Source organism: Anomaloglossus baeobatrachus, chromosome 5, assembly GCF_048569485.1.
Source record: "Anomaloglossus baeobatrachus isolate aAnoBae1 chromosome 5, aAnoBae1.hap1, whole genome shotgun sequence".
Lineage (NCBI taxonomy): Eukaryota > Metazoa > Chordata > Amphibia > Anura > Aromobatidae > Anomaloglossus > Anomaloglossus baeobatrachus.
The window spans coordinates 575,659,663-575,686,331 of record NC_134357.1 but is presented as its reverse complement, the minus strand read 5'-3'; the positions used below and the strand labels follow the sequence as shown (position 1 = coordinate 575,686,331).

The following is a 26,669-nucleotide window of genomic DNA, read 5'->3' as shown; positions in this document are numbered from 1 at the left end:
GGTTCCGCTCCGTACACCTCTTACACACACGGTTCAGCTCCGTACACCTCGTACACACACACGGCTCTGCTCCGTACACCTCGTACACACACGGCTCTGCTCCGTACACCTCGTACACACACGGCTCTGCTCCGTACACCTCGTACACACACGGCTCCGCTCCGTACACCTCTTACACACACGGTTCAGCTCCGTACACCTCGTACACACACGGCTCCGCTCCGTACACCTCGTACACACACGGCTCCGCTCCGTACACCTCTTACACACACGGTTCCGCTCCGTACACCTCTTACACACACGGTTCAGCTCCGTACACCTCGTACACACACGGCTCTGCTCCGTACACCTCGTACACACACGGCTCTGCTCCGTACACCTCGTACACACACGGCTCTGCTCCGTACACCTCGTACACACACGGCTCTGCTCCGTACACCTCGTACACACACGGCTCCGCTCCGTACACCTCGTACACACACGGCTCCGCTCCGTACACCTCGTACACACACGGCTCCGCTCCGTACACCTCGTACACACACGGCTCCGCTCCGTACACCTCGTACACACACGGCTCCGCTCCGTACACCTCGTACACACACGGCTCCGCTCCGTACACCTCGTACACACACGGCTCCGCTCCGTACACCTCGTACACACACGGCTCCGCTCCGTACACCTCTTACACACACGGTTCAGCTCCGTACACCTCGTACACACACGGCTCTGCTCCGTACACCTCGTACACACACGGCTCTGCTCCGTACACCTCGTACACACACGGCTCCGCTCCGTACACCTCGTACACACACGGCTCCGCTCCGTACACCTCGTACACACACGGCTCCGCTCCGTACACCTCGTACACACACGGCTCCGTTCCGTACACCTCGTACACACACGGCTCTGCTCCGTACACCTCGTACACACGCGTCTCCGCTCCGTACACCTCGTACACACACAGATCCGCTCCGTACACCTCGTACACACACAGATCCGCTCTGTACACCTCGTACACACGCGGCTCTGCTCCGTACATCTCGTACACACACGGCTCCGCTCTGTACGCCTCGTACACACACGGCTCCGCTCCGTACACCTCGTACACACACGGCTCCGCTCCGTACACCTCTTACACACACGGTTCAGCTCCGTACACCTCGTACACACGCGGCTCCGCTCCGTACACCTCGTACACACACGGCTCCGTTCCGTACACCTCGTACACACACGGCTCTGCTCCGTACACCTCGTACACACGCGTCTCCGCTCCGTACACCTCGTACACACACAGATCCGCTCCGTACACCTCGTACACACACAGATCCGCTCTGTACACCTCGTACACACGCGGCTCTGCTCCGTACATCTCGTACACACACGGCTCCGCTCTGTACGCCTCGTACACACACGGCTCCGCTCCGTACACCTCGTACACACACGGCTCCGCTCCGTACACCTCTTACACACACGGTTCAGCTCCGTACACCTCGTACACACGCGGCTCCGCTCCGTACACCTCGCACACACATGGCTCCGCACACCTCGTACACACACGGCTCCGCTCCGTACACCTCATATACACACACGGCTCCGCTCCGTACACCTCATACACACACGGCTCTGCTACATCCACACTGTAAACCCCTCCTGACCCCACACATAAACTTCCCCTCATCCAGCACCATGACACCCAGCACAGCAGAGTCCTGCATACACTACACTGAGGAGCTGATCATGTGACCCCTGACTCCTCCCCTCCATGTGACATCATCACAGGTCCTGGAAGCACAGAGCAGCCATATATCTAGTGTGCGGCTCTGCAGGTGGAGGTAGGTGCAGGGTATTATATATCTAGTGTGCGGCTCTGCAGGAGGAGGTAGGTGCAGGGTATTATATATCTAGTGTGCGGCTCTGCAGGTGGAGGTAGGTGCAGGGTATTATATATCTAGTGTGCGGCTCTGCAGGTGGAGGTAGGTGCAGGGTATTATATATCTAGTGTGCGGCTCTGCAGGTGGAGGTAGGTGCAGGGTGTTATATATCTAGTGTGCGGCTCTGCAGGTGGAGGTAGGTGCAGGGTATTATATATCTAGTGTGCGGCTCTGCAGGTGGAGGTAGGTGCAGGGTATTATATATCTATTGTGCGGCTTTGCAGGTGGAGGTAGGTGCAGGGTATTATATATCTAGTGTGCGGCTCTGCAGGTGGAGGTAGGTGCAGGGTATTATATATCTAGTGTGCGGCTCTGCAGGTGGAGGTAGGTGCAGGGTATTATATATCTAGTGTGCGGCTCTGCAGGTGGAGGTAGGTGCAGGGTATTATATATCTAGTGTGCGGCTCTGCAGGTGGAGGTAGGTGCAGGGTATTATATATCTATTGTGCGGCTTTGCAGGTGGAGGTAGGTGCAGGGTATTATATATCTAGTGTGCGGCTCTGCAGGTGGAGGTAGGTGCAGGGTATTATATATCTAGTGTGCGGCTCTGCAGGTGGAGGTAGGTGCAGGGTATTATATATCTAGTGTGCGGCTCTGCAGGTGGAGGTAGGTGCAGGGTATTATATATCTAGTGTGCGGCTCTGCAGGTGGAGGTAGGTGCAGGGTATTATATATCTAGTGTGCGGCTCTGCAGGTGGAGGCAGGTGCAGGGTATTATATATCTAGTGTGCGGCTCTGCAGGTGGAGGCAGGTGCAGGGTATTATATATCTAGTGTGCGGCTCTGCAGGTGGAGGTAGGTGCAGGGTATTATATATCTAGTGTGCGGCTCTGCAGGTGGAGGTAGGTGCAGGGTATTATATATCTAGTGTGCGGCTCTGCAGGTGGAGGTAGGTGCAGGGTATTATATATCTAGTGTGCGGCTCTGCAGGTGGAGGCAGGTGCAGGGTATTATATATCTAGTGTGCGGCTCTGCAGGTGGAGGCAGGTGCAGGGTATTATATATCTAGTGTGCGGCTCTGCAGGTGGAGGTAGGTGCAGGGTATTATATATCTAGTGTGCGGCTCTGCAGGTGGAGGTAGGTGCAGGGTATTATATATCTAGTGTGCGGCTCTGCAGGTGGAGGTAGGTGCAGGGTATTATATATCTAGTGTGCGGCTCTGCAGGTGGAGGTGTGTGGAGATTCCCCATTACTGGGCGCAGGCTCCATACACATTAGATGCTGGGGGAGAACAATCGCTCTATAGAAGAGAATTGTCCTGATTGCCCCGTGAAGGATGGATATGGACAGGGACAAGATGGCGGAGAGGATATTACACCTCACCCTAGAGATCCTCTTCCGGCTTACTGGAGAGGTGAGAGATTCTGATGACGTCACATTACATCATTCTTATCTATGGGAATAACAGATGGACAGAACTGGAGAGGTGAGGACTCTGGAAATGTCTGGAGTGAGATTTATTACTGTGTCTCTCCATAACCAGGATTACACAGTAGTGAAGAAGACCTCTAGTGAGCGCTGTCATGCCCCTGTGTCTGAGGGATGGGGAAGACCCCTGAGCCCAATCACGGGGCCTCCACCTCACCCCCCGATACATGAGGACATCAATGACCAGAAGATCCTAGAACTCACCTACAAGATGATTGAGCTGCTGACTGGAGAGGTGACACTGCTGGGAATGCTGGGACATTATACAGTAACGCTATGAAGGGATCGGGGGTGACGGTATCATTGTATGTGTCAGGTTCCTATAAGGTGTCAGGACGTCACTGTCTATTTCTCCATGGAGGAGTGGGAGTATTTAGAAGGACACAAAGATCTGTACAAGGACGTCATGATGGAGGTTCCCCAGCCCCTCACATCACCAGGTAATAGACAGGACTAAATACACACGGCCTATAATTATCTGTATGTAAGGAATGAATTCAGTCCCTGTATGTGTCTCCTCCAGTTCTATCCAGTAAGAGGACAACACCAGAGAGATGTCCCCGTCCTCTTCTCCCACAGGACTGTAAAGAAGAAGACCCCGATGTTCCTCAGGATCATCAGGTAGATGGAGAGAAGGTGCCATGAAATCTCCCTATGATGTGTAGACGGCTGTGAAGGTCTTGTGCTCAGTCTTGTTCTATCCTCCAGTGTTATATGTGTTATACTTGTGTAATGAGAGTGGTGGAGATGGCAGGATTAGAGCTGATCATAGATGGGGCTTCTCCATCTGTCTGTGACTTTTACAATATTTGTTTCAGGGGGAAGATCTGCCCCATATTAATACTACAGAGACATATGTGAGGGGTGATGAGCGGAGTAAAGAGGAGATTCCTACAGATAACCGCCCAGGTGAGTAGTGACCACTAAATGCAGAGAAGTCACAGATTCTTCTCAGTCACCGGCTGTGGCTGCTTTATCAGGGTTGTAGTCCGGCCATATCAAATGGTCACCATTCTGCTGCTTGATCATCCTCCTCCATCCAATACTGTCCCCATTATTTTGGGCATTGGACGCCCTTCTGTTGGAGTGAGATCTGTATCAGCCAGATCTTACAGGTAGGATCCATCCTATCCTCTGAAATTTAGAAGACATTGACCCTTTGCTGCCCAGATCTCTAATCTGTAAAGCCAAATGACAGCGTATGTAGAATGTGCAGACAACTCAGAAACTCATTGGAAGAAGAATCTAATCTGTATGGTGGACCCCTAAAAGAAAGCGGAGGGTAATGATGCTGGTGACCTCCTAGAATCTCGGCATTTTATTGATGAATCTTCCTGCTCTCCCTTCTGTGCTGCTGAATGTGCTGATCGGGTTGTTACAAAGGTCCAATCTTCCTTCCCTTTTATGACCAGACTCCATTCCATGAGCAGTGAAATTCCCACTTTGGGCAGTCGTAATACATGTGAAATAGATCTGCAGCCTCTGAGTTACACATAGGACATTTAGAATATTTAAAAGGAAGGTGTCGACAAAAAAAAAAAAAATAGAAATTCAATAATTGAAAAAATGTGAAGTATTAATGTTTTTAATGTTTTGTTTAAATATTATTTGTTTTTAATTGAGCAAAATATAAAAAAATGTAAAGTTTGATATTTTCCTACTGTTAAGGCCCATTTACACACAGCAACATCGCTAGCGATGTCGCTGCCAATCGCACCCGCCCCCGTCGTTTGTATGTCACGGGCAAATCACTGCCCGTGGTGCACAATATCGTTAGTCCCCGTCACACATAGTTACCTTCCTAGCGACGTTGCTGTGGCCGGCGAACTGCCTCTTTTCTTCTAAGGGGGCGGTTTGTGCGGCGTCACAGCGACGTCACACGGCAGGCGGCCAATAGAAGCGGAGGCGCGGAGAGCAGCCGCATGAACGACACTCCCACCTCGTTGACGGAGGACGCAGGTACGGTGTTGTTCATCGTTCCTGGGGTGTCACACGTAGCGATGTGTGCTGCCTCCGGAACGACGAACAACCTGCGTCCACAACGACCAATGATATTATGAAAATGAACGACGTGTCAATGATCAACGATTAGGTGAGTATTTTTGATCGTTAACGCTCACTCGCTAGGTGTTACACACAACGACGTCGCTAACGAGGCCGGATGTGCGTCACGAATTCCGTGACCCCGCTTCCCCAACGACACATCATTAGCGATGTCGATGCGTGTAAATAGGCCCATTTCACACATCCAGCATTTCGCCACTTTGCCGGATCCGTCACACTTCAGTACAGTGTTAATACTGTTCAATGGCATCGCGGTAAGCTCCGGTCACATGACAGCATGTGACTGGAGGTTGCCGCAATGCCATTGTACTGTATTACACTGTACTAGAGTGTGCCGGAGCTGGCAATCCAGCGCAATGCCGGATGTGTGAAACAGGCCTTAAACACTAGGGGGAGCAGCTGCTGTAATCCTACTGTAGAACTACTGAAGTAAAAGTGGGTGGAATCTACTCTCCTGTGTTTGATGTCACCTCCCCCCCCCCCCCCCCACCTGGGTGTTTCCAAAAAGATAAGGGAAGATGAAGATTAGGATCACAGGGCGGAGCCATTGTGTTGGTGACCGCAAAATTATCCTAATGTCTAATCTAAAGTGTCACCAAGTACAGCTGCATAGTGCTCCCCACATAGCGCTCTGCACGCCCCGTACCAGCAATGCTCTGCCGCACGCCCACCGCCGCACTACTCTGCAGCACGCTCGCAATGCTTTGCCGCACGCACGCCTGACCGCAATACTCTGCCGTATGCAGCGCTCTGCTTCACGCACTCCCACAATGCTCTGCTGCACGCATGCCCATCCGCGTATATTGTGCTCCTCAGTATACCGCAGTCCTTAATATACCGCGCTCTGCTGTATTATGTGCTCTGATGTATTCCATGCTCTGCTATATCCATGCTCCTCAGTATATTGTGCTCTGCTGAGCTGAGGAGCGGAGGCCCGAGGTGAGCACACAAGAGCAGGGTAGCGGTGGGGACGGGGAGAGTGGCGGGGGGGCAGAAGGGTGGTGGCGAGAGCTGGGGGGAGGGTAGCGGCGGGGAGAGGGGGGGTATGGGAAGGGTAGTGGTACTCACACATCCCGGCGGGTGACAGGGGGAAAGTGCAGCATACGCTGTGAGCTCCACAAAGATGGTGGTGATCTCCTCCCTCTGCTGTGATCTGGACAGCCCAGGGGGCGCGTCAGATCACAGCAGAAGTGGTCTCTGTGTCTAGAGAGTCGCAGCCTAACATCTGACTGTTAAGCCCATGTAACTGCCGTATTTGAGGTGTGTAACTGTCGTTACACACAGCAGATCCAAGATGGCAGCCCCCTGTGTTTGAGTAAATCTAGAATTAAATAAAAACTAAATAAACAGTGAGTTTAATTTTGTATTAAAAATAATTGATTTCATAATCACTATTATTTATACAAAAATAAAAAAAAACACGAGACACTACCTTTTTAATATTTCCGATCTCGGGCATAAAAGCCAGAGACGGTGTAACCTGTGAATTACCGTAAATTGAAACCTTCTCTCATTTTCTTAGGAGAACATTGGCAAAATTTTATAATTATTTCTTATTGTTTAGGGTTCCGTAAGTTTTTATTTTGTTATTCATTAATTATCACATTTTTTACAATCATATATTTCAATAAAAAAACACAGGCAGAACGACGTCATACAGATGGGGTTAGGGGGTAGGAAGAAGAGCTCTGTGAATTAAACTCCTTTCAATAAGGGCATCTTTTGCTGCGTTTTTGAGGTCACAAAGATGAACCTAAATGCATGCATTTCCTTCTCCCAGCAAAGTCTATGAGATTTCGATTTTGCTGTCCACACTGGGCACCTTTTGTTGGCTGCATCTTGGCTGCGTTTTTCAAGATGCAGCATGTCAATTCTTTTTGCGTTTTTACCATGTTTTTGAGCCCTCCAGTCAATAGATTTGACTAAAAAAAACACATTGGGCAAAACGCGGTAAAATTGCATTGCGTTTTTGATTCGGTTTTGGGTGCATTTTAGATGCACACAGGATGCACTGACAGAAAAAGATGCTGCGTGTGAACATAGCCTAAAGGCCGCTTTACACGCTGCGATATCGTTCCCGATATCACTAGCGTGCGTACCCGCTCCCATCGGTTGTGCGATTCTTTCGGCGTCACAGCGACGTCACTAAGCGGGCGCCCAATAGAAGCGGAGGGGCGGAGATGAGCGGCCGTAAAAACCCCGCCCACCTCCTTTCTTCCGCATTGCCGGCGACCGCAGGTAAGGTGAGGTTCCTCGTTCCTGCGGTGTCACACGTAGAGATATGTGCTACCGCAGGAATGACGAACTACATCGTACATGCAGCAGCAACGATAATTGGGAATAGAGGGGCATGTCACCGATTAGCGATTTTGAACGATTTTGCGACGATTCAAAATCGCTCATAGGTGTCACACACAACGAGATCGCTAAAGCGGCCGGATGTGCATCACAAATTCCGTGACCCCAACGAGATCGCTTGAGCGATGTCGTAGTGTGTAAAGCGTCCTTTAGGGTCCTCTTTCCTCCCAAGTAAATCATAGGAAGTATAGTAAATCATAAAGTATTAATGGTTTTCTTCAGCATATGGGAAGATATTTCTTCAAACTTGCCACAAATACAGAAATTGTTTGATATGTGACGGTTCTCTGTTATCTATAAATGTTAGAATATCTGAGATCTGAGTGGTGTGTTCAGATATGAGATATTGGTCCTCTATTATTTGATATAAAGACGCTGTGTCAGATTCTAGGTCATCCACTCTTGCCCACTTGCGTAATGTCTTGTTTAAAAGAATATGGGCCCCGGGTCTGAGTCTCCTCTAGTCTAGTAAACATTTCCTCCAGGTCCTGCTTTGTGGGGATCGAGCACAGATGTTCTCTTCAATCCAACTTGTCTCCTTCAAAGGGGATTGTGATAAATTTATAAAGATAACATGACACCTCCGCCATGATAAATCGCTAAGCTGTGCGTGGTTGATGGCTCTAAAATACAGTTACTCACATCTACAGGATCGTCATGAATTCTATTATGTTTCCGATCCTAAGGAATTCAGATTACTGCACAATCGCTCCTGAAATGGGGAGCACTAATACTTTCTCTACTTTTCTGGCCAAAACTCACAGTAGCTCTGATGGTTCACCTTAAATGAGTACAACTCAGGTTTACTGGACTATGTTAAGAGGTTCTCTGTAAATGTCTAATATTTCTTCAAGAAACTCATCTGACAGAAAATATTGGCCCCTACAATAGTTTGGATTGCCGAGAGCCCCCGAGCCACATACTGTAATTACTCCAGATGTGTCACCTCTAGTTACTAAATCACTGACGGTGACGGCTGTCGGGTGGAGGACGGTCATTTTAGTAGATGTGTTATTGTCTATAGTCACAGTTTCTCTATAGTAGTTAGTACCAAAGCCACTCTTATTTCATGGCTTTCCACTGCAGCCAGTTTTCTGCTCCTATCCAGGCCCCATTTCTCCAATCTGACATCTGTCACTTTACATGAAAACACCTTTCTAATGCTGAATCTGATGCTAGTGTTTCTGATATTTTTTTTTGTGACACATTGTACTTTATCTTAGCTGTAATTTAAGATTGATTTGTTTCCTGGTCACTTAGAAAAAATCTGAAATTCGCTAAAAATGTAAATTGATTAGAAATGATCACACATTGCATTTGGATGTTCTTAAAACAAATAGTGATACCGCAACATACACTGGAGATCAAAATTAGAGAACAATGTATGATCACTTGCTTTTTTCAGAAATTATGTAATTTAAATTGATCAACACTTGAAGGTTTTTGCCACTAGAATAGTGTTTTACAAAAGATCCAAAGTTAATCAACCTAAAACCTTGATTTTGCCAAAAATGTGATGATCAGAATTAGAGAACTGCAATGACTGTAGCACAGAAAAAGATATACCGTATATACTGGCGTATAAGACGACTTTTTACCCCCTTAAAATAATGGCTACAGTGGGGGGTCGTCTTATACGCCGGATATACGGGGGGGGGGGTGTGGGGTGTGTATGTACACTGCAGCGTCCAGGGGAGGTGGGGGCAGCAGCTCTGGAGCACAGGGGAACGCTACGGGCTGCAGCCTTTGATCTCCTGCACCCGCTCATATAATATGCACAGCCGCTGTCCATCTCCAATGGTGCTGAAATCGCACGCAGTGAGGGGCTGGAGCAGCGGTGCATATTCTATGAGCCTGCGTCCCAGTGTGATCGCACATGTCCCCCATGTGTTAGATTTGGCCCCCAGGCTGCTGCTCATTCTAAAATAAAAAAGCTTCACTTACCCCCTGCAGCGTTTCTCCCTGTGTCCCTGCTTCCACTGTGATCAGGCAGAGAGCTCAGCCTGCTGTGCCGATCACATGACCGCACTGACAACCAGGAAGTGGAAGAACAGAAGCACGGAGCCAGACAGGAGGGAGCTCAGCGCTGCAGGAGATAAGGAAAGAGGGTTTTATTTTACTTTGGGCAGCAGCCTAGGGGCCATATCTGACACAGGGGGACTTGTGCGATCTATATAGGGGCCATGGGCAGCACTATGGGGGAGATATCTAACACAGGGGGACTTGTGCCCATTATGGGCCCCGGTGAGCTGCTTCTAACCCCCCAGATGTATGCCCTGCCAATCCCCCCCCCGCCGATGCCGCGGGTGCAGGCCCCACAGAGCAGCAGAGTTGTGTGTATTTGTCTGTATGTAGCAGAGTTGTGTGTTTGTCTGTATGTAGCAGAGTTGTATGTGTTTGTCTGTTTGTAGCAGAGTTGTGTGTGTCTGTTTGTAGCAGAGTGTAGTACCATTGTTTCAGTCCAGTTGTGGCTTTATACAGCAGGGAGGAGCATTCCTTGCTGTACTAAGTGAACATTGGAGCGATTGATCTGTCAATGGCCCTTTAAAAACATATTGTACGGCTCTCGCGGAATTAAAATTAACATGTTGCAATCAAAGCAGACTTTTTTTCATTTGGGAGCGGGGTAGTCTTATACAGTGAGTATATCCCAAATTCTATATTTTTAGGGCAGAAGTTGGGGGTCGTCTTATACGCCCAGTCGTCTTATACGCCGGCATATACGGTAACTAAATTTTCTTACGGTAACAGCAGTCATCAATCAGTAGGACGTGTACCGGCCGTCGCTGTGAATGACTTCAGCACATCTGCGGCCACAGGACATCACTAGTCTCTCACACTGCTCTGGTTGGATTTTGGTCCTTTCGTCTTCCAGTTTCTTCCACAGTTCTTTGACTGTTGTGGGTTTCTTGGCCATAACTTTGTCAGCAAGAATTTTCCAGAGGTTTTCTATTGGGTTTAGATCAGGACTCTGGGCGGCCATTTCATTGTTTCAATGTTTTCTGTTTCAAGGAACTGCTTTACCCATTTTGTTGTGTGACGGGGGGCATTGTCCTGCATGGTAATTGCTGGCTAATTGAGTGATGAATGCAAGTGAAGAACCACGTGTTGTTGAAGAAGGTTCTGATACACACTTGCATTCACTCTGCTATGTAGCTGTATGAGAGGTCCAACTACTGCAGAAAACAATCCCCAAACCATGACACTTCCTCCACCGCCTTTCACTGACTTCTTACTACACTTCGGATTCAGTATTTCCCCAGTTTGTCAACAAATATAATATAATATTTCCCATTAAACCCAAATAAATTAAACTTGCTTTAATCATTAAAATGAACTGTGGACCACTTCTCCTCTGTCCACACAACATCCTCCTTTTGATTCTTTCTGCTAATGAGAGGTTTGGTCACTTCAGAGTGGGCTTTCAGTCGAAATGCTCTCAAACATCATGACACTGTATGACGAGATAAGATTCTTACCCTGTTCTGTGCTGAACTCTGGCTAGCAATTCCAGCTGAAGTTTTGGAACGATTTACCCATGGAGATTTTCCCTATTATCCTGTCCTCTCTTGCATTTGTCTTTTGAGGGCAATCAGTCTTCTTGGGGGACTTGAAAGAGTTTGTGATGCTGTAAAGAACAATATTCTTGAAATCACAGACTTGGCTCTACCTACTTCTCTTGCTATGGCTGATAGGATCACCCCTTTGGCCTTCAGCTAGACAACCTGTTGTCGGAGGGTTTCAGTCACTTTGGAACGATACACTATTTTTGCAAAGTCAGTGCAAACTGGAAACTTAGGCTGCCAGGTACATAGGATTTAAATAATGAATAAACGGCGTGCACACTGGATTATTTTTCGGGTTCTAGTGTACGGGTTAAACCCCTTATTTACAATCCATATTAATACACTGCACACACTTTTGTCTTTGCTTTGCAAGTGAAAAAACTGTTTTTATTTAGGAGAAATCCTATAATTTAACACTACTAATTCCTACATTTTGGCCCAAGGGGCCTTGTTCCTAGAGTCGCTAGGAAAGGGAAAATATATACAGCGACTAAACACATATATACAGATATATACGTTATTTACAATATTAACTTTAGATAAAGATTTTTTCAAAAGTGTGAGAATAATCTCCTATCTGGATATTTTTAAATATTTTTAAATATTAAAGAAAGCACATGGTAGTAGAAAGTTGGGAGTACCTATATAACAATATAATACTAGTCTACAGCAAGTGTGTACACATAGTTGTTACAGTATTAATATATTAGTGTATATATAAGCAGTGCACATGATAATGTCACATTTGATAAGACAGGTAAGGAAGAGGATGAGGGTAGAGGAAAATGTAGTGATGATAATAAGTGTTGGGTAGTTATATACTACCTGTAAATTTGATCTACTGGTAAGTATGAGGATTTTGGAGTTGTGCGTTTTGTGCTGATGAATCCAGTGACGGCGCTGTTAATATAACTGGCCTTTCAATACTGATAGTAAACAGGGCATTACAGATTCAGAGCTGTGCTTTTCACACATGCGCTTTGATTCCTATCAGTATAGAGGGGCCAGTGCTACTAACAGTGCGTCATTAGATTCATCAGCGCGCACGCACAACCATCCCCATGACTACAAAGTTGTCTCAGCAAGCTCCACAACACGCAAGCGCCAGCTACATCAGTCATTAGATCAGTCATTAGTCAGAGTCATTAGATTGATCAGTGCGCATGCGCTGCCATCTCCATAACTACCAGGATGCTACAGTGCACTATCACACAGACGCCCCACAATATACTAAGCGCCCTCCAGTGCGCCAGTGTCGGCCTCTCACAGCACACAATGACACGTCATTTCCCTGCAGTCTGTGAGATTGCTAGTGTGCAGGCGTTAGCGTTATTTAAAGTCCACACGCTCACATTATGGCAGGGCTACATTCAGGAAAGCACAGGCACGGGAGTGCTTGCCATTCATAGGTACTACTCATCACTCTTATTCTTAGTTTATTTCTTCCCCTCTTTGTACTTTTATACATTTCTGACATAACCTGCATTTCATATTAGAGGATGCCCTCATTACTCCAAAATCCTCACACTTACCAGGAGATCAACTTTACATGTAGTACATAACTACCTAACACATTTAATCATCAGAACCTTTTCCTCTACCCTCATCTTCCTCCCTTACCTGTCTTATCATGTGTATTATCATTATTCTCACACTTTTGAAAAAATCCTTGTCTTCAGTTCATATTGTAAATAATGTATATATCTGTATATGTGTTTAATCACTGTATATATTTCTCTTTTCCTAGCGACCCTGTGAACAAGGCCTCTTAGGCCGAAATGTATCAATTGGTTGTGTTAAATTATTTGGTTTCTTCTAAATAAAAAAAAATTTTCACTTGCAAAGCAAAGACAAAAGTGTGTGCAGTGTATTTCTATGGACTGCAGTTAATTTGGGTTTGTCAGATAATTAAAGAAATTAGCACCAGGTGCCAGATTAACACCAATAACTTGCAGGTATCTGAACGTGTTCTCTCATTTTGATCAGTGTTCTTTTACATTTATTTCATTTACATTTTTATTATTTGCTTTTGAAAAAATTCAATTTATGAAATAAGCTTTAAATACTGCGAGTTTCTTCATGTTAGGAAATAATCACATAGGACGACACAATGACCGCAACATTTAGGAAATTGTGTGTTGTTCTCTAATATTGATCTCCAGTGTATAGTTAATAAATAGCACTTACTGTATTCTACTTTAGTTTAAATGACTATCTTGACTCCAGAGGCAGTCTCTGGAAATTGGCATGAAATGGACGTTGGAGTGAGAAAATTACAAATCTGCCATTTTACTGCCCTACACACAGTGCCCAGTTTGAGCTCTAGGAAACACACACCGTAAATGTTTGTGGGTCTTCTCTGTGGTAATGCCCAATATGTGGATACTAACAGTGTTTGGACCACTGCAACGCTGAGAAGCATCGATGACATTTCGCTTTGGAATTTTTTTTGGATTGGATTATGAAGCCATTTCTCTTTTCAAGAGTTTTTCAGCTATGACCAGTCTGGAAACATCCTATTTTCACACTGACAGAGTAGACGTTTTTTGCTATAATTTTAGCCAGAAAACATTATTTAGTGGATTATTATTCAAATATTTGAGATGCAAAATGAACAAAGAGGGTTGAATATCTTATTCTAGTGGTACTTGCTCAGAGGTCTACTGTTAAATTGTGAATGTTTTTGTTTCAAGTAATTATAATTCTAGATTGCTGTATTACTTGCAATTTCTTTAGCTATTTTAGAAATTATATCCTAACCTTTTTGATATATTCTTTAAAAATAATTTTTATTCTTGGCAGATGACTGCACCAGGAGATCAGAGGCACAACTGACATCTTCATTTTTTAAATCAGATGACCTTGATATCACACAAGATATAACTAAAGTGAATGCAACTATTCCAGATATACCATCATCTCTTCACAGCAAAGATCTATTATCTGATTCTTTTAAACAGGTCCTACCTTCTGTTTTATCACAGACTATAAACAAAAATATAAGTCACAAATCAGGCATTCAAAATAGAAGTGCTCTTACAGTAAAAAAGCCATTTTCAACTTTAGAATCTAAAAAAATTCACACAGGGGAGAAAAGATTTTCTTCAGAGCCTGTTAGTTACCAGAGAACTCACACAGGGGAGAAGCCATATTCATGTTCACAATGTGGGAAATGTTTTGTACATACATCACTACTTGTTAGGCATCAAAGAATTCACACAGGAGAGAAGCCCTTTTTTTGTTCAGAATGTGGGAAATGTTTTAACCAAAAATCACATCTTGTTATACATCAGAAAACTCACACAGGGGAGAAGCCATTTTCATGTTCACAATGTGGGAAATGTTTTGTACATACATCACTACTTGTTAGGCATCAAAGAATTCACACTGGAGAGAAGCCCTTTTTTTGTTCAGAATGTGGGAAATGTTTTAACCAAAAATCACAACTTATTAGACACCAGAGAACTCACACAGGGGAGAAGCCTTTTTCATGTTCAGAATGCGGTAAATGTTTTAACCAAAAACCACATCTTGTTACACATCAGAGAACTCACACAGGGGAGAAGCCATTTTCATGTTCAGAATGTGGGAAATGTTTTACACGTAAATTACATCTTATTACTCACCAGAAAACTCTCACAGGGGAGAAGCCTTTTTCATGTTCAGAATATGGGAAATGTTTTGCACACAAATCAGATTCTGTTACACATCAAAGAACTCACACAGGGGACAAGCCATATTCATGTTCAGAATGTGGGAAATGTTTTGTACGTACATCACTACTTATTCAGCATCAAAGAATTCACACTGGAGAGAAGCCCTTTTCTTGTTCAGAATGCGGGAAATGTTTTAACCAAAAACCACATCTTGTTACACATCAGAGAACTCACACAGGGGAGAAGCCATTTTCATGTTCAGAATGTGGGAAATGTTTTACACACAAATGCAGTCTTTTTGAACATCACAAAGTTCACATGGGTCGAAGCCATTGTCATACCTAGACGTTTTACTTGAAAATTGTAATTTCTTGACCACTAAGAAAAATTCAGAAACCATATACAAGTGCATCTCAATAAATTAAAATATCATCAAAAAGTTAATTTATTTCGGTAATTAAATACAAAAAGGATTGTTTGCTCTCAGTGACAGAAACAAAATTATAATCTTGTAGTTCTGATACTTTTTAATGGCTAACTAAAATAATATAAAGGATGTTACAAAGCAATAAGTCCAATCAGAAAAAAATCTGGCACCACTGATATGCATGTAATCAGTGATGGAAAGACATCTCCACAGACTCTTCAGGACTACAGGTGCTAAACTCCAGGCAGTAGTAAAGTTCAAATTCCAAAGAGTCAAAAAATAGGAATAGCACTCACCGTTCTTGTGAATAAAACGTTTTTTTTTCTTTATATATAAATTTATCTTAAAAGCATGAATACAGGGAGTAGCTGGAACATAACGGACTACAGCCATTTCCTGTGTCTGAACACACTTCAAGGAGGGACCTCTTTTGGAATTTGATGTTACAAGGCAAGCTTTCTAGATTTCTCCGTTCCATTCATCAGGCATGGTATAACAAAATATCTGAAGAAACACAAATATATACACAAACAAAGCAGAGGCATGCTATAATAAAAGGACATTTACACAAACAAACACTGAGCTTAGAGAGTGAATCCTTAATTATCCTTGATTAGTGGTGTGAAAGTTTTATTGTCCCAATATCCATGTAGGATCAGAGGTCTGGTGCCCTCTCAGTCTCTGTAGCAGACTCCTCAGATTTTGTAATGAGTCATAAATCCTCCTGACAGATTTAGTCCTGTGTGGACAGAGTCAATTGAAATACCCACTCTGGGGCTTGCAGGGCTCTCACGGTCACCGGGCCGGTGGTGTTCAGGGTGAAGCTGTGAGTGGCCCGACCCAGCTTCCGTGACCCTGGCAGGTCTCATTAAAAAAAGCTTGAAAGTCCAATGTTACGAAGGGGATAACAGGAAGAGGATAACGGGGTTCCTGGGAGCACGTCACCGGTTGCAGCGGTGACTGAGGTCTCGGTCTCCTCTGCCATGGACCCCCTCTCCCTACAACCCTTCTCTCCCCCAGGAACGATATGGTATGGGAACGGGGGTTGCAAGCAGTGCCACCCGTGGTTTGCGACCAGGTGTTTAGCTGCCGCTGCACAGTCTCTATCCGGGGCAGGTGTTACAGGCAGCTAAGATGGAAGCGCTCCTCACGGGTAGAGCGGGGGAGCCTTGGGAGGTTGGTGAGAACTGAGGGCGGCAGTCCACAGGAGCATCGGGGCACAGGGCGGCGGAAATTACTCACAAGAGTCACTGAGTGTGGGTTCCAGTTCCTTTTTTATTCACTGGTCTTTTCCAACATCGCACCTGGGTGCCGGTCCTCGCCGTTGTAGCCACCGGTCGGTCCTGGGCAGGTCAGAGGCAGGGTCCGGTAAGGTTCTCTGAGGGTCCCTCTGTCATGTGCGTTGGTTGCCGTCCCCGTGGCATGAAGCTTTTTTGGGACTCGCTGCCTCTCTGTCTCTTTCCCCTACCCCAGCAGGGCTCCCTTTCCTTAGGCACCACCAGGTACATTCTCCATGATCCTCAGTATCTGTCTCAGTTCCCTTCCTCAGATGTCACTATCCCTGGTCTGGTTGGTTCCCCTCTACAGGAGCTACCCCTGCAGAGGTCTGTTCTCTTTCACATCCCACCCGATTCTGATTAGACTTTCTGCCTCCTCTCAAGCTCACTCCTAGCTCAGGCCCCCGTCCTACCAGGACGTCGTCATAGTGACCTGTCTGTGTGAAGCGACCCACTTCCTGCTCATTTAGGAGACAGGATGAGTCATGCAAACCTGAGCTACGTGCTGAAAACCTATTAACCCCTTCCTGGTGGGTGTGGGTGTGTGTGTGTGTGTGTGTGTGTGTGTGTGTGTGTGTGTGAACTTACCTCCTCCTGCCCGGGAAAGGATACTATTTAATACCCTTCAATGACCATGCAACAGGGGCGTTACACAAAGTTGTAATGAATTTGTATTCCCAGACCCTTTGATGATTCTGTTATTTGAAGTTGCCTTTTATTATGACAACTTTCATGTGGTTTATGTTTTTTCCTGAAGCACAGAAATGTTTGGCCACAGGTAAATGGGTTATTACATTTAACCCATATACCTGTGCCTGGATTGTGGCCTCTCCACTCTTCCTCCAGACTCTGGGTCCTTGATTTCCAAATGAAATGCAAAATTTACTTTCATCTCAAAACACCACCTTAGACCACTTAGCCACAGTTTAGTTCTTATTCTCCTTGGTAATACGCTTCTGGCGTTGTCTATTGGTCATGAGTGGCTTGACATAAGGAATGCGACAGTTGTATTCCATATCCTGGATAGGTCTGTGTGTGGTGGCTCTTGAAGTACTGACTCCAGCAGCAGTCCACTCCTTGTGAATCTTCCCCAATTTGTTGAATGACCTTTTCTTAACAATCCTATCAAGGCTGCCATTATCCTGGTTGCTTGTGCACATTTTTTTTACCATATTTTTCCTTCTACTCAACTTTCCATTAATATGCTTGGATACAGCACTCTGTGAACAGCCAGCTTCTTTAGCAATTACCTTTTGTGGCTTACCCTCCTTGTGGAGTGTGTAAATGACTGCCTTCCGGACATCTGTCAAGATAGCAGTCTTCACCATAATTGTGTAGCCTACTGAACCAATCTAAAGGACCATTGTAAATGCTTAGGAAGCCTTTGCCGGTGCTTTGTGGTCATTATTCTAATTTTATGAGATAATGACTTTTGGATTTTCTTTGGCTGTAAGCCATAATCATCCACATTAACAGAAATAAACACTTGAAATAGATCCCTATGTGTGTAATGACTATATAATATGTGCGTTTTCCTTTTTGTATTGAATTACCGTATTTTTCGGACCATAAGACGCACTTTTTTCCCCCCAAATGTTGGGGGAAAGTTGGGGGTGCGTCTTATGGTCTGACTGTGGCTGCGGGGAATGAGGTGCTGCGGTGGAGCGGGTCATCGGGGGCATGAGCAGGCTATAGCAGCCTGCTGTGACCACGTGGGCCCGCTCATTACATATGCACGCCCATCCTCCCGCCCATTTCTCAGCGCAGAAGCCGGCGCTGACAGGTGGGTGGGAGGAGGAGCGGGGACGCGTGCATAGTAAAGAGCCGGTCCGCATGATCACCCCTGGCAACTACAGCCTGGAGTGATCATGTGCGGCTGTATTCACTGCCCCCCGCGCGTCATCATCAGCGCGGGCTGCAGTGAATCAGTGTACTCACCCGTCCCCGTGTGTGCAGCCGTCCCCCTGCACCACGCGATGTCTTCCTGCCTGTGCCAGTCAGCTGATCTGTGCTGATCAGCTGATCGGCACAGACAGGAAGACATCGCGTGCTGCAGGGGAACGGCTCCACACACACACACAGGTCAGTGGTGCAGAGAGGAAGATGATCGGCTGCAGGGAGTTAGGAAAAGGTGAGTATAAACGTTTGTTTTTTTTTCTCTGTGCTACAGGATACACGCCATATACCAGGATGGTATATGAGCACGATAGGGGCATATAGCAGGATGGGAGTATATGAGCAGGATGGGGGTATATGAACAGGATGGGGTATATGAACAGGATGGGGTATATGAACAGGATGGGGTATATGAACAGGATGGGGTATATGAACAGGATGGCAGTATATGAGCAGGATGGGGGTATATGAGCAGGATGGGGGTATATGAACAGGATGGGGGTATATGAACAGGATGGGGGTATATGAACAGGATGGGGTATATGAACAGGATGGCAGTATATGAGCAGGATGGATGGGGGGTATATGAGCAGGATGGGAGTATATGAGCAGGATGGGGGTATATGAACAGGATGGGGTATATGAACAGGATGGCAGTATATGAGCAGGATGGATGGGGGGTATATGAACAGGATGGGGGTATATGAACAGGATGGGGGGTATATGAACAGGATGGATGGGGGGTATATGAACAGGATGGGGGGTATATGAACAGGATGGATGGGGGGTATATGAACAGGATGGGGGGTGTATGAACAGGATGGGGGTATATGAGCAGGATGGGAGTATATGAGCAGGATGGATGGGGGGTGTATGAACAGGATGGGGGAATATGAGCAGGATGCTGGTATAAGCAGGATGGGGGTATATGAGCAGGATGGGGGTTTATAGCAGGATCATATACCAGGCAGGAGGATCATTACCAGGATTGGGTACCTTAGTAGAGAATTTGGGGACATTACCCCCATAATAGTGCCAGCAGCAGATCCTCGCCCCATAACAGTGTGTCATGACCACATTTTTTTGCTTAAAGTTTTATTTTCCTATTTTCCTCCTCTAAAACCAGGGTGCGTCTTATAGTCCGGTGCGTCTTATAGTCCGAAAAATACGGTACTGAAATTAACTTTTTGATGATATTCTAATTTATTGAGATGCACCTGTATTTGACAAATTAAACAAGAAAACACAAAAGAAACCGTCAAAGTAAAGGCAAGAAAAGAAACAAGAAAGGGAAAGCATGTTAAAAGTTACATTAGAATTATAATATATACAGTTACTAATAGACGTCTGTTTTCTAAAAATCAAATCAAAAGCAATATTCCATGTGCATAGAAAATTTCACAGTGTTATACACTGAGGAGCAAAAGGGTAAAAATGTTTTTAACCTTTTTACTTTCAGGCTCCATATCTCCCCATCCGCTATTTTATTGAACATGAGACTGCCATAATTTTTAATTAATCATCTTGGATATCTCATACAAAAATTTGACTTGTAACTATTAGCATTTCATTAGTTATGCAGATTCTTCTCATGTCACTGCATTTTTGGTTCTGCGCCTAAAAATCAAAATTTTTATTCATTTGTTAGCATTTTGTAAATCCACCTTTTGGCTTTCAACACTGCCTGAAGCCTTCTCTGCATGTTCTTGAACAGATTCAAGTATGTCTCGACCGAAATCTGATTCCAGGTCTATTCTACACAGTCCCAATGTTTGTGCATACTGGTTTACTCTTTTGGGTATGTATACAGCGTTTTCTTCAACTCTACCCACAAGTGTTGGTTGCGGACTGAAGACTGTGGGGGACAATCCAGCACCTCTACTTTATTGTCATTGAACCATTTCTTCACCAATCTCGAAGTATGCTTCAGGTCGTCTTTCTGCAACACTGTCGTCCTTTTCATATGCAGAGTACTCCAGTGTGATACCAATGTGATATGACTGAAGAATGTGTGATTAGATAGGGATCATAATCAAAAGATAGGAGTGATCCCAGATATTATTTGACCTATCAATAATTCAGTATCAAAGAGATGTCCTTTGGATAACGAATTTCACTATGACCAAAGAATAAGATAATGAGGAAGTCACATTTACAGCTCCACTTACCGGAAACTTGTAGTTGGCTTAAAGACAGGTTTAAGGAAGCTTGCATATCAAATTTACGGCTCATTGCAATATTTCACTAACACTATGGTCAACTGTGGTCGGTCAGTTGTCAACTGGCAGGATGCACAAGTAAATGTGCAGGAAGCTGCTGGTGCCCACAGCAGTTTGTGGTCAAGTTACATGAACATGACTCAGCTGTCACATGCTGGTGACCATTTAAACACAACCTACAAAGTTTTCCTATAAAATTACACCGGACTCGCTTAATGTTAGGGGAAACCTTCCAGGACATTGAAGTGTACGCACTGCTCCTGTGATGCAAGATGCCATGTTGTTTCCTTTATCATTAAATCGAGTTCCCTCCGATGTGAAAGGATTGCTACAACAAACGGTAATGGTGATGCATATTTCTGTTATTGTATAAGATTCTATGACTATAGTTCTAAATGCCTATGTACCATTAACTATTCATGTGCTATTAAAATAAATAGTATCTTGCTATAAAGAATATTAGTATTCGTGCCTGATTAGGATATCAGTGAGCGCTTCGTAAGTACGGGCTTTCAGACCCCTTTTTAGTAGAATTTAGCAAGACATAAATTGGCGTAGTCGGCAGGATTACTTCTATAAGAAGTAATTAACGAATTTTAATTAAAAACATATATTTGGCAAATTTCCAGATATTTTTTTTCAATCTTTTTGCATAGTGTCAAAATGTTCAGAAAATCTAAAGATAATGTTAAGGAGGTTGTTGTGGAGATCCCCAGCTGGACTGGGGCTCCCTACAATCTTATAGCACATGAATTGGCCAATTGTGGATTGGCAGGACAATGGTAGAATAAGCTCAAGGGTTGTGAAGCTACTGATGTTGTGAATGGACTCAGTAGTGCCCCTGTGAAAACAGGTGATGTAGTGTCTTGTGGATTGGCAGAACAATGGCAGGACAAGCTTAAGGGTTGTGAAGATACTGATGTTGTGAATGTACTCAGTAGTGCCCCTGTGAAAACAGGTGATGTAGTGTCTTGTGGATTGGCAAAACAATGGCAGGATAAGCTTAAGGGTAGTGAAGCTACTGATGTTGTGAATGTATTCGGTAGTGTCCCTGTGAAAGCAGGTGATGTAGTGTCTTTAGCACGGCGCAAACAATGGCAGGATAAGCTTAAGGGTAGTGAAGCTACTGATGTTGTGAATGTATTCGGTAGTGTCCCTGTGAAAGTAGGTGATGTAGTGTCTTTAGGATGGTGCATCTGGATTTTGGCAAGTGCATATAGTGTAATGCATGAGCGTAATCTAAAGATGCAGAAGAAAAGTTCTCAGATGGAACAAAAGATGATAGAATTAGGTGGCCTGAAAACAGTTCTGGAATGTAATACCAGACTGTTGAAGGATAAATTGGAACATTATCAGAATGTGGCAGAAAAAGCTGCCATAAAAATTGCTCAAAATAAGTATAAGAAAAGAAGAGGAAAGGTAAATAAAACCAAAGTACATAAAAGTATCGTCTCAGCTTCTATAAACTGGGATCCCGATACTTGGGATGGGGATGTGTGGGATTCATCTTCATCATCTGATGAGGAGGATTACCATAAAGGGAAGATTCAGGCTAATCCAGTAAGAAGGCGCCTAGAGAGGGCAGAGAATGAGATCATCCGGGAACATGTCCGGGATGGTCAGGGGAATCTGCAATATGACGAAGATGATAATGCCATCACAAATGAGAGAACGATTCCTCATTTAAAAAATCGAGTAACCATTGAAGATTACTCTCAGGGAGAAGTTGATAGCATTTTAACACAGTTTAGACAAAAACCAGGAGAAGGAGAAATTCCCTGGTTGGTCAGGGTGCACGATCTCGGAGGAGGTGGAGTGCACTTTGACGCCGGAGACGTGGCAAAATTTGTCACCATGTCTCGGGACCCAGTAATTCAGAGATCAATAAAAAATTATTTTGTTGATCGTAATGAGCATGGTACTCAAAACTTAATCATGATCTTAGCCCATGCTTTTCTGGACAAATACCCATCAGAAGCAGACTTTCCTATCAATGATAAACCTTGGTATACCTTAAAAGATGGTATGGAAAGACTGAAGGAAGAAGCAATGAGGAATGCTCTTCCTCTTTTGGGAATGGATGATGATTATCTCCAGTACCCATTGAAAGCCAGCATAAGAAATAGGCTGGTTAAACATGCTCCTCCAGCATACAAAACAGTTATTTTAACCTTAACTGTAGCGCTGACTGGAGAATCAATCGGTGTAGTTCTAGGGAGGATGAGGGAGTTACCGGATATGGGACAGTGGGATAAACCATCCCTTGGAGGCCATGTTGGTAACAGTAAGCCAAACAATCCTGATTGGAAAGAGAAATCAGTAGGGGAAGCCCCACGAGTGTCTCGCAAAGACATGTTCCAGGCTTTGCTTAAAGCCGGGATCAATAAGGAAAGGATTGATGGAAAGGAGACAGGAGAATTATGGAAGTTGTACAAACAAAGTTATATCTGCAAAGAAAGTGACCACTACAAATGTGGAAGGGGGCTCAAAAACCCCCAAGGTAAAGAAATCAGAAGGAAAAGGGGAAAAACCCCCAAAGAAAGTGTCTTGGGAAGATATTCAGTCAGTTTATCCATGGGAAGAACTGGCTGCAGCCGTGGCCACAAAGGTCACGGAAGGAAGGGCTAATACACAGACTGAAGTCTGTGTAAATGAAAGTTCAGAAGGAAGTGATTTACCATAGGTAGCCAGCCAAGCCCCCCTATTGATAAAAAGGGACGAACGTCCCTACGTCAATCTTAGCATACATTGGAAAGGGGGAAATGTTCAAAGAGTCCCAGCTTTGATTGACACGGGGGCGGAGGCTACTTTAATTCATGGAAACCCAGAAAAAAATAAAAGGACCTCGAGTAAAAATTGCTGGACTAGGTGGTCAATTGATCACCGGGGTTCAGACACAGGTAGCTTTGAAGATAGGTAATTTACCTATCAAGAAGTACACGGTGCTGGTAGTTCCTATACCAGAATATAATTTGGGAATTGATATCCTAAAATGGATGACTCTTAATCTAACCGAAGGAAAATTCTCCTTTGGGGTTATGTCTTGTCATAAGGAAATGCAGATCTCACATTATATCAATGATATAATGATACAAGGACAAGATGAGCAAAGTGTGAAAGATCAATTGACAAAACTGGTTGCTCATATGTGGAGTAAAGGATGGGAAATCAGTGATGCCAAGGTTCAAGGACCGTCTCAGGTGGTAACATTTCTAGGGATTCAGTGGAACAAGGGGCACAGAGAGATCTTGCCCAATGCCAGACAGAAAATTATTAATTTTCCGGTCCCTAAATCCAAACAGGAGACTCAGTCTTATATTGGATTGTTTGATTTTTGGAGACAACATATCCCTCATTTGGGACAAATGTTGGCTCATTTGTACAAAGTAACGAGGAAAAAATATGAGTTCCACTGGGGAGAGGAACAGCAAAATGTGTTTGAGATGGTCAGGGAAGTGTGGCAAGACATTGAAGGGATTATTCAATCTACCAAGACCACTGTATTTCATGTTGATGCTCATGTCCCTACTAACTCACTTGAACGTTTGTTTAATTCAGAAGCAGATAAAGCAGCAGCCATCAGACAAATCAGTCCAACAGTTGACAAGGAAAAAAGAGGCATGGTTGCAAGGTACAGCTGTTTGGGCACACCAGAAAGAGCGACACCTTATTCAGCAGGTTTAGACCTCAGTACATTGGAAACTGTCGTGGTACCCCCAGGTAAGGTAAAACCAATTTCAACAGGATTGGGTTGCCAGATACCAAAGGATCATTATGGTCAAATAGCCACTCGTTCTAGTTTAGTGTTAAAAGGAGCCATAGTGGTGGGAGGGGTAATAGTAGGAGATTATCAGGGATAAATCAAGGTACTGATGCTAAATTTTGGAAATGAACCTTTGATCTTGATGAAACACCAGAAGGTGGCTCAGGTGTTGATAATTCTAATAAACTTGTCTGAAATAAGAGAAGGAACTGCCCCGGCAGAATTAACAATACGGGGTACTAAAGGTTTTGGATCCTCTAATATTAAAAATGTAGGAGCAAAAATATGGATTCAAAACCTCCAAGGACCGCCCTCAGAGACAGAGGTAATAGCAGTCGGAAAAGATCGTACTCTCCTGATAATGAGACCAGGAGTGGAGAAGTGGGAATATGTCCCACAAGAAAAATGTTATTTACGAGAATAATAGTGTATCTTTATTTGCAGAAGGTGTGGTAAATAAGCGGAATCCATGGTATCGGTTACTGGAAAGAGCTCGATAGTGATGAGATGGAGAAATTCCTGTGTTTGATGTTTGCCTCTTTGGTCGTTGGATGGACAAGTCTACATCAGGAGGAACCTATGGCGAATAAATTTCTGATGCATCATCACATTTTCAACACACAGATTGCTGGATCTGTACACATTCTTAGCTTACAGCCACCAATATCCCTTATCTGGATGTCTCGGTATCGATGAAATCTTAAAGTGGAAAAGTTGTTCTGATCATCTTGCTGATAAAGACACTTGAAATGTTCGTCTATAGAATACTACAGTACCCATTTCTGTAGTGGGATGGGTCAATCTTCCATGGTAGCAAGGCAATATGAATGCAACAGTCACCAATTTGCAATATCTGGCTTTTAAGGGAGGAATTTGGGTACCAAGAAAAAAGACTGGACTGACCAACCTGGGATTCATCTCTATGGGGAATATAAAAATAAGTTTTGGGACAGCTATAAATACTGTAGATGCTTTTAAACCCAGCTTAGTGGAAAGGACAATTCATGATATGTTATGGCCTTATGCCAATATGTTAATAAATGGGTCTAGTGAAACTTGTAGTAACATATCGGGAAATTTAATGTGTAATGATTCCTTTGAATATCGAGCAAATGCCAAAACACATGATATTCAAGGGAGCTTTTCAGATAATATTGCTTTTAGTTTTAATATACTGTACAAAAGTAGTGAAAGTGCAATGTTTATCTAAACAAACCAAGAAAACAAAATTTGTGGCAAACAATATTTCTTGGTCATGGTATGGTATATTCCGAGTGATCTTCTTCTAGTGGAATACTGATGATGGAAAATAATCCCTGGGATCAAGGACCGATTGTGATACCAATGTGATATGACTGAAGAATGTGTGATTAGATAGGGATCATAATCAAAAGATAGGAGTGATCCCAGATATTATTTGACCTATCAATAATTCAGTATCAAAGAGATGTCCTTTGGATAACCAATTTCACTATGACCAAAGAATAAGATAATGAGGAAGTCACATTTACAGTTCCACTTACCGGAAACTTGTGGTTGGCTTAAAGACAGGTTTAAGGAAGCTTGCATATGAAATTTACGGCTCATTGCAATATTTCACTAACACTATGGTCAACTGTGGTCGGTCAGTTGTCAACTGGCAGGATGTACAAGTAAATGTGCAGGAAGCTGCTGGTGCCCACAGCAGTTTGTGGTCAAGTTACATGAACATGACTCAGCTGTCACATGCTGGTGACCATTTAAACACAACCTACAAAGTTTTCCTATAAAATTACACCGGACTCGCTTAATGTTAGGGGAAACCTTCCAGGACATTGAAGTGTACGCACTGCTCCTGTGATGCAAGATGCCATGTTGTTTCCTTTATCATTAAATCGAGTTCCATCCGATGTGAAAGGATTGCTACAACAAACGGTAATGTTGATGCATATTTCTGTTATTGTATAAGATTCTATGACTATAGTTCTAAATGCCTATGTACCATTAACTATTCATGTGCTATTAAAATAAATAGTATCTTGCTATAAAGAATATTAGTATTCGTGCCTGATTAGGATATCAGTGAGCGCTTCGTAAGTACGGGCT

At 44.2% G+C, this 26,669-nt stretch overlaps 2 protein-coding genes across 3 annotated transcripts; both read left to right on the top strand.

Moving 5' to 3' along the window:
* Nucleotides 1–3,103: 3,103 nt before the first annotated feature.
* LOC142313092 (uncharacterized) lies at nt 3,104–19,003 on the top strand. Its single transcript, XM_075352079.1, has 5 exons — nt 3,104–3,284; nt 3,414–3,593; nt 3,860–3,979; nt 4,177–4,267; nt 14,149–19,003. The coding sequence occupies exons 1-5, from the start codon at nt 3,207–3,209 to the stop codon at nt 15,345–15,347; spliced, it is 1,668 nt and encodes a 555-aa protein (XP_075208194.1). The 5' UTR covers nt 3,104–3,206; the 3' UTR covers nt 15,348–19,003.
* On the top strand, nt 14,242–26,578 carry LOC142312421 (uncharacterized). Of its 2 annotated transcripts, XR_012754381.1 has the most exons (3): nt 14,242–14,306; nt 20,317–24,541; nt 25,029–26,578. XR_012754381.1 is itself a non-coding variant. In XM_075351361.1 (2 exons), the coding sequence occupies exon 2, from the start codon at nt 22,046–22,048 to the stop codon at nt 23,447–23,449; it is 1,404 nt and encodes a 467-aa protein (XP_075207476.1). In that variant the 5' UTR covers nt 14,242–14,306; nt 20,317–22,045; the 3' UTR covers nt 23,450–26,578. The 2 variants fall into 2 exon arrangements, 1 of the variants encoding a protein (XP_075207476.1); XM_075351361.1 differs by having other exon boundaries at nt 20,317–26,578.
* Nucleotides 26,579–26,669: the final 91 nt, after the last annotated feature.

What these genes read in the sequence shown, in the direction of transcription:
- LOC142313092 (XM_075352079.1), top strand. Translation starts at nt 3,207, where the DNA reads ATGGATATGGACAGGGACAAGATGGCGGAGAGGATATTACACCTCACC. An exon ending in TTGAGCTGCTGACTGGAGAG is followed by an intron (nt 3,594 to 3,859) that starts GTGACACTGCTG and finishes GAATGAATTCAG; the next exon opens with TCCCTGTATGTGTCTCCTCC. An exon ending in TCCTACAGATAACCGCCCAG is followed by an intron (nt 4,268 to 14,148) that starts GTGAGTAGTGAC and finishes TATTCTTGGCAG; the next exon opens with ATGACTGCACCAGGAGATCA.
- LOC142312421 (XM_075351361.1), top strand. Translation starts at nt 22,046, where the DNA reads ATGCATGAGCGTAATCTAAAGATGCAGAAGAAAAGTTCTCAGATGGAA.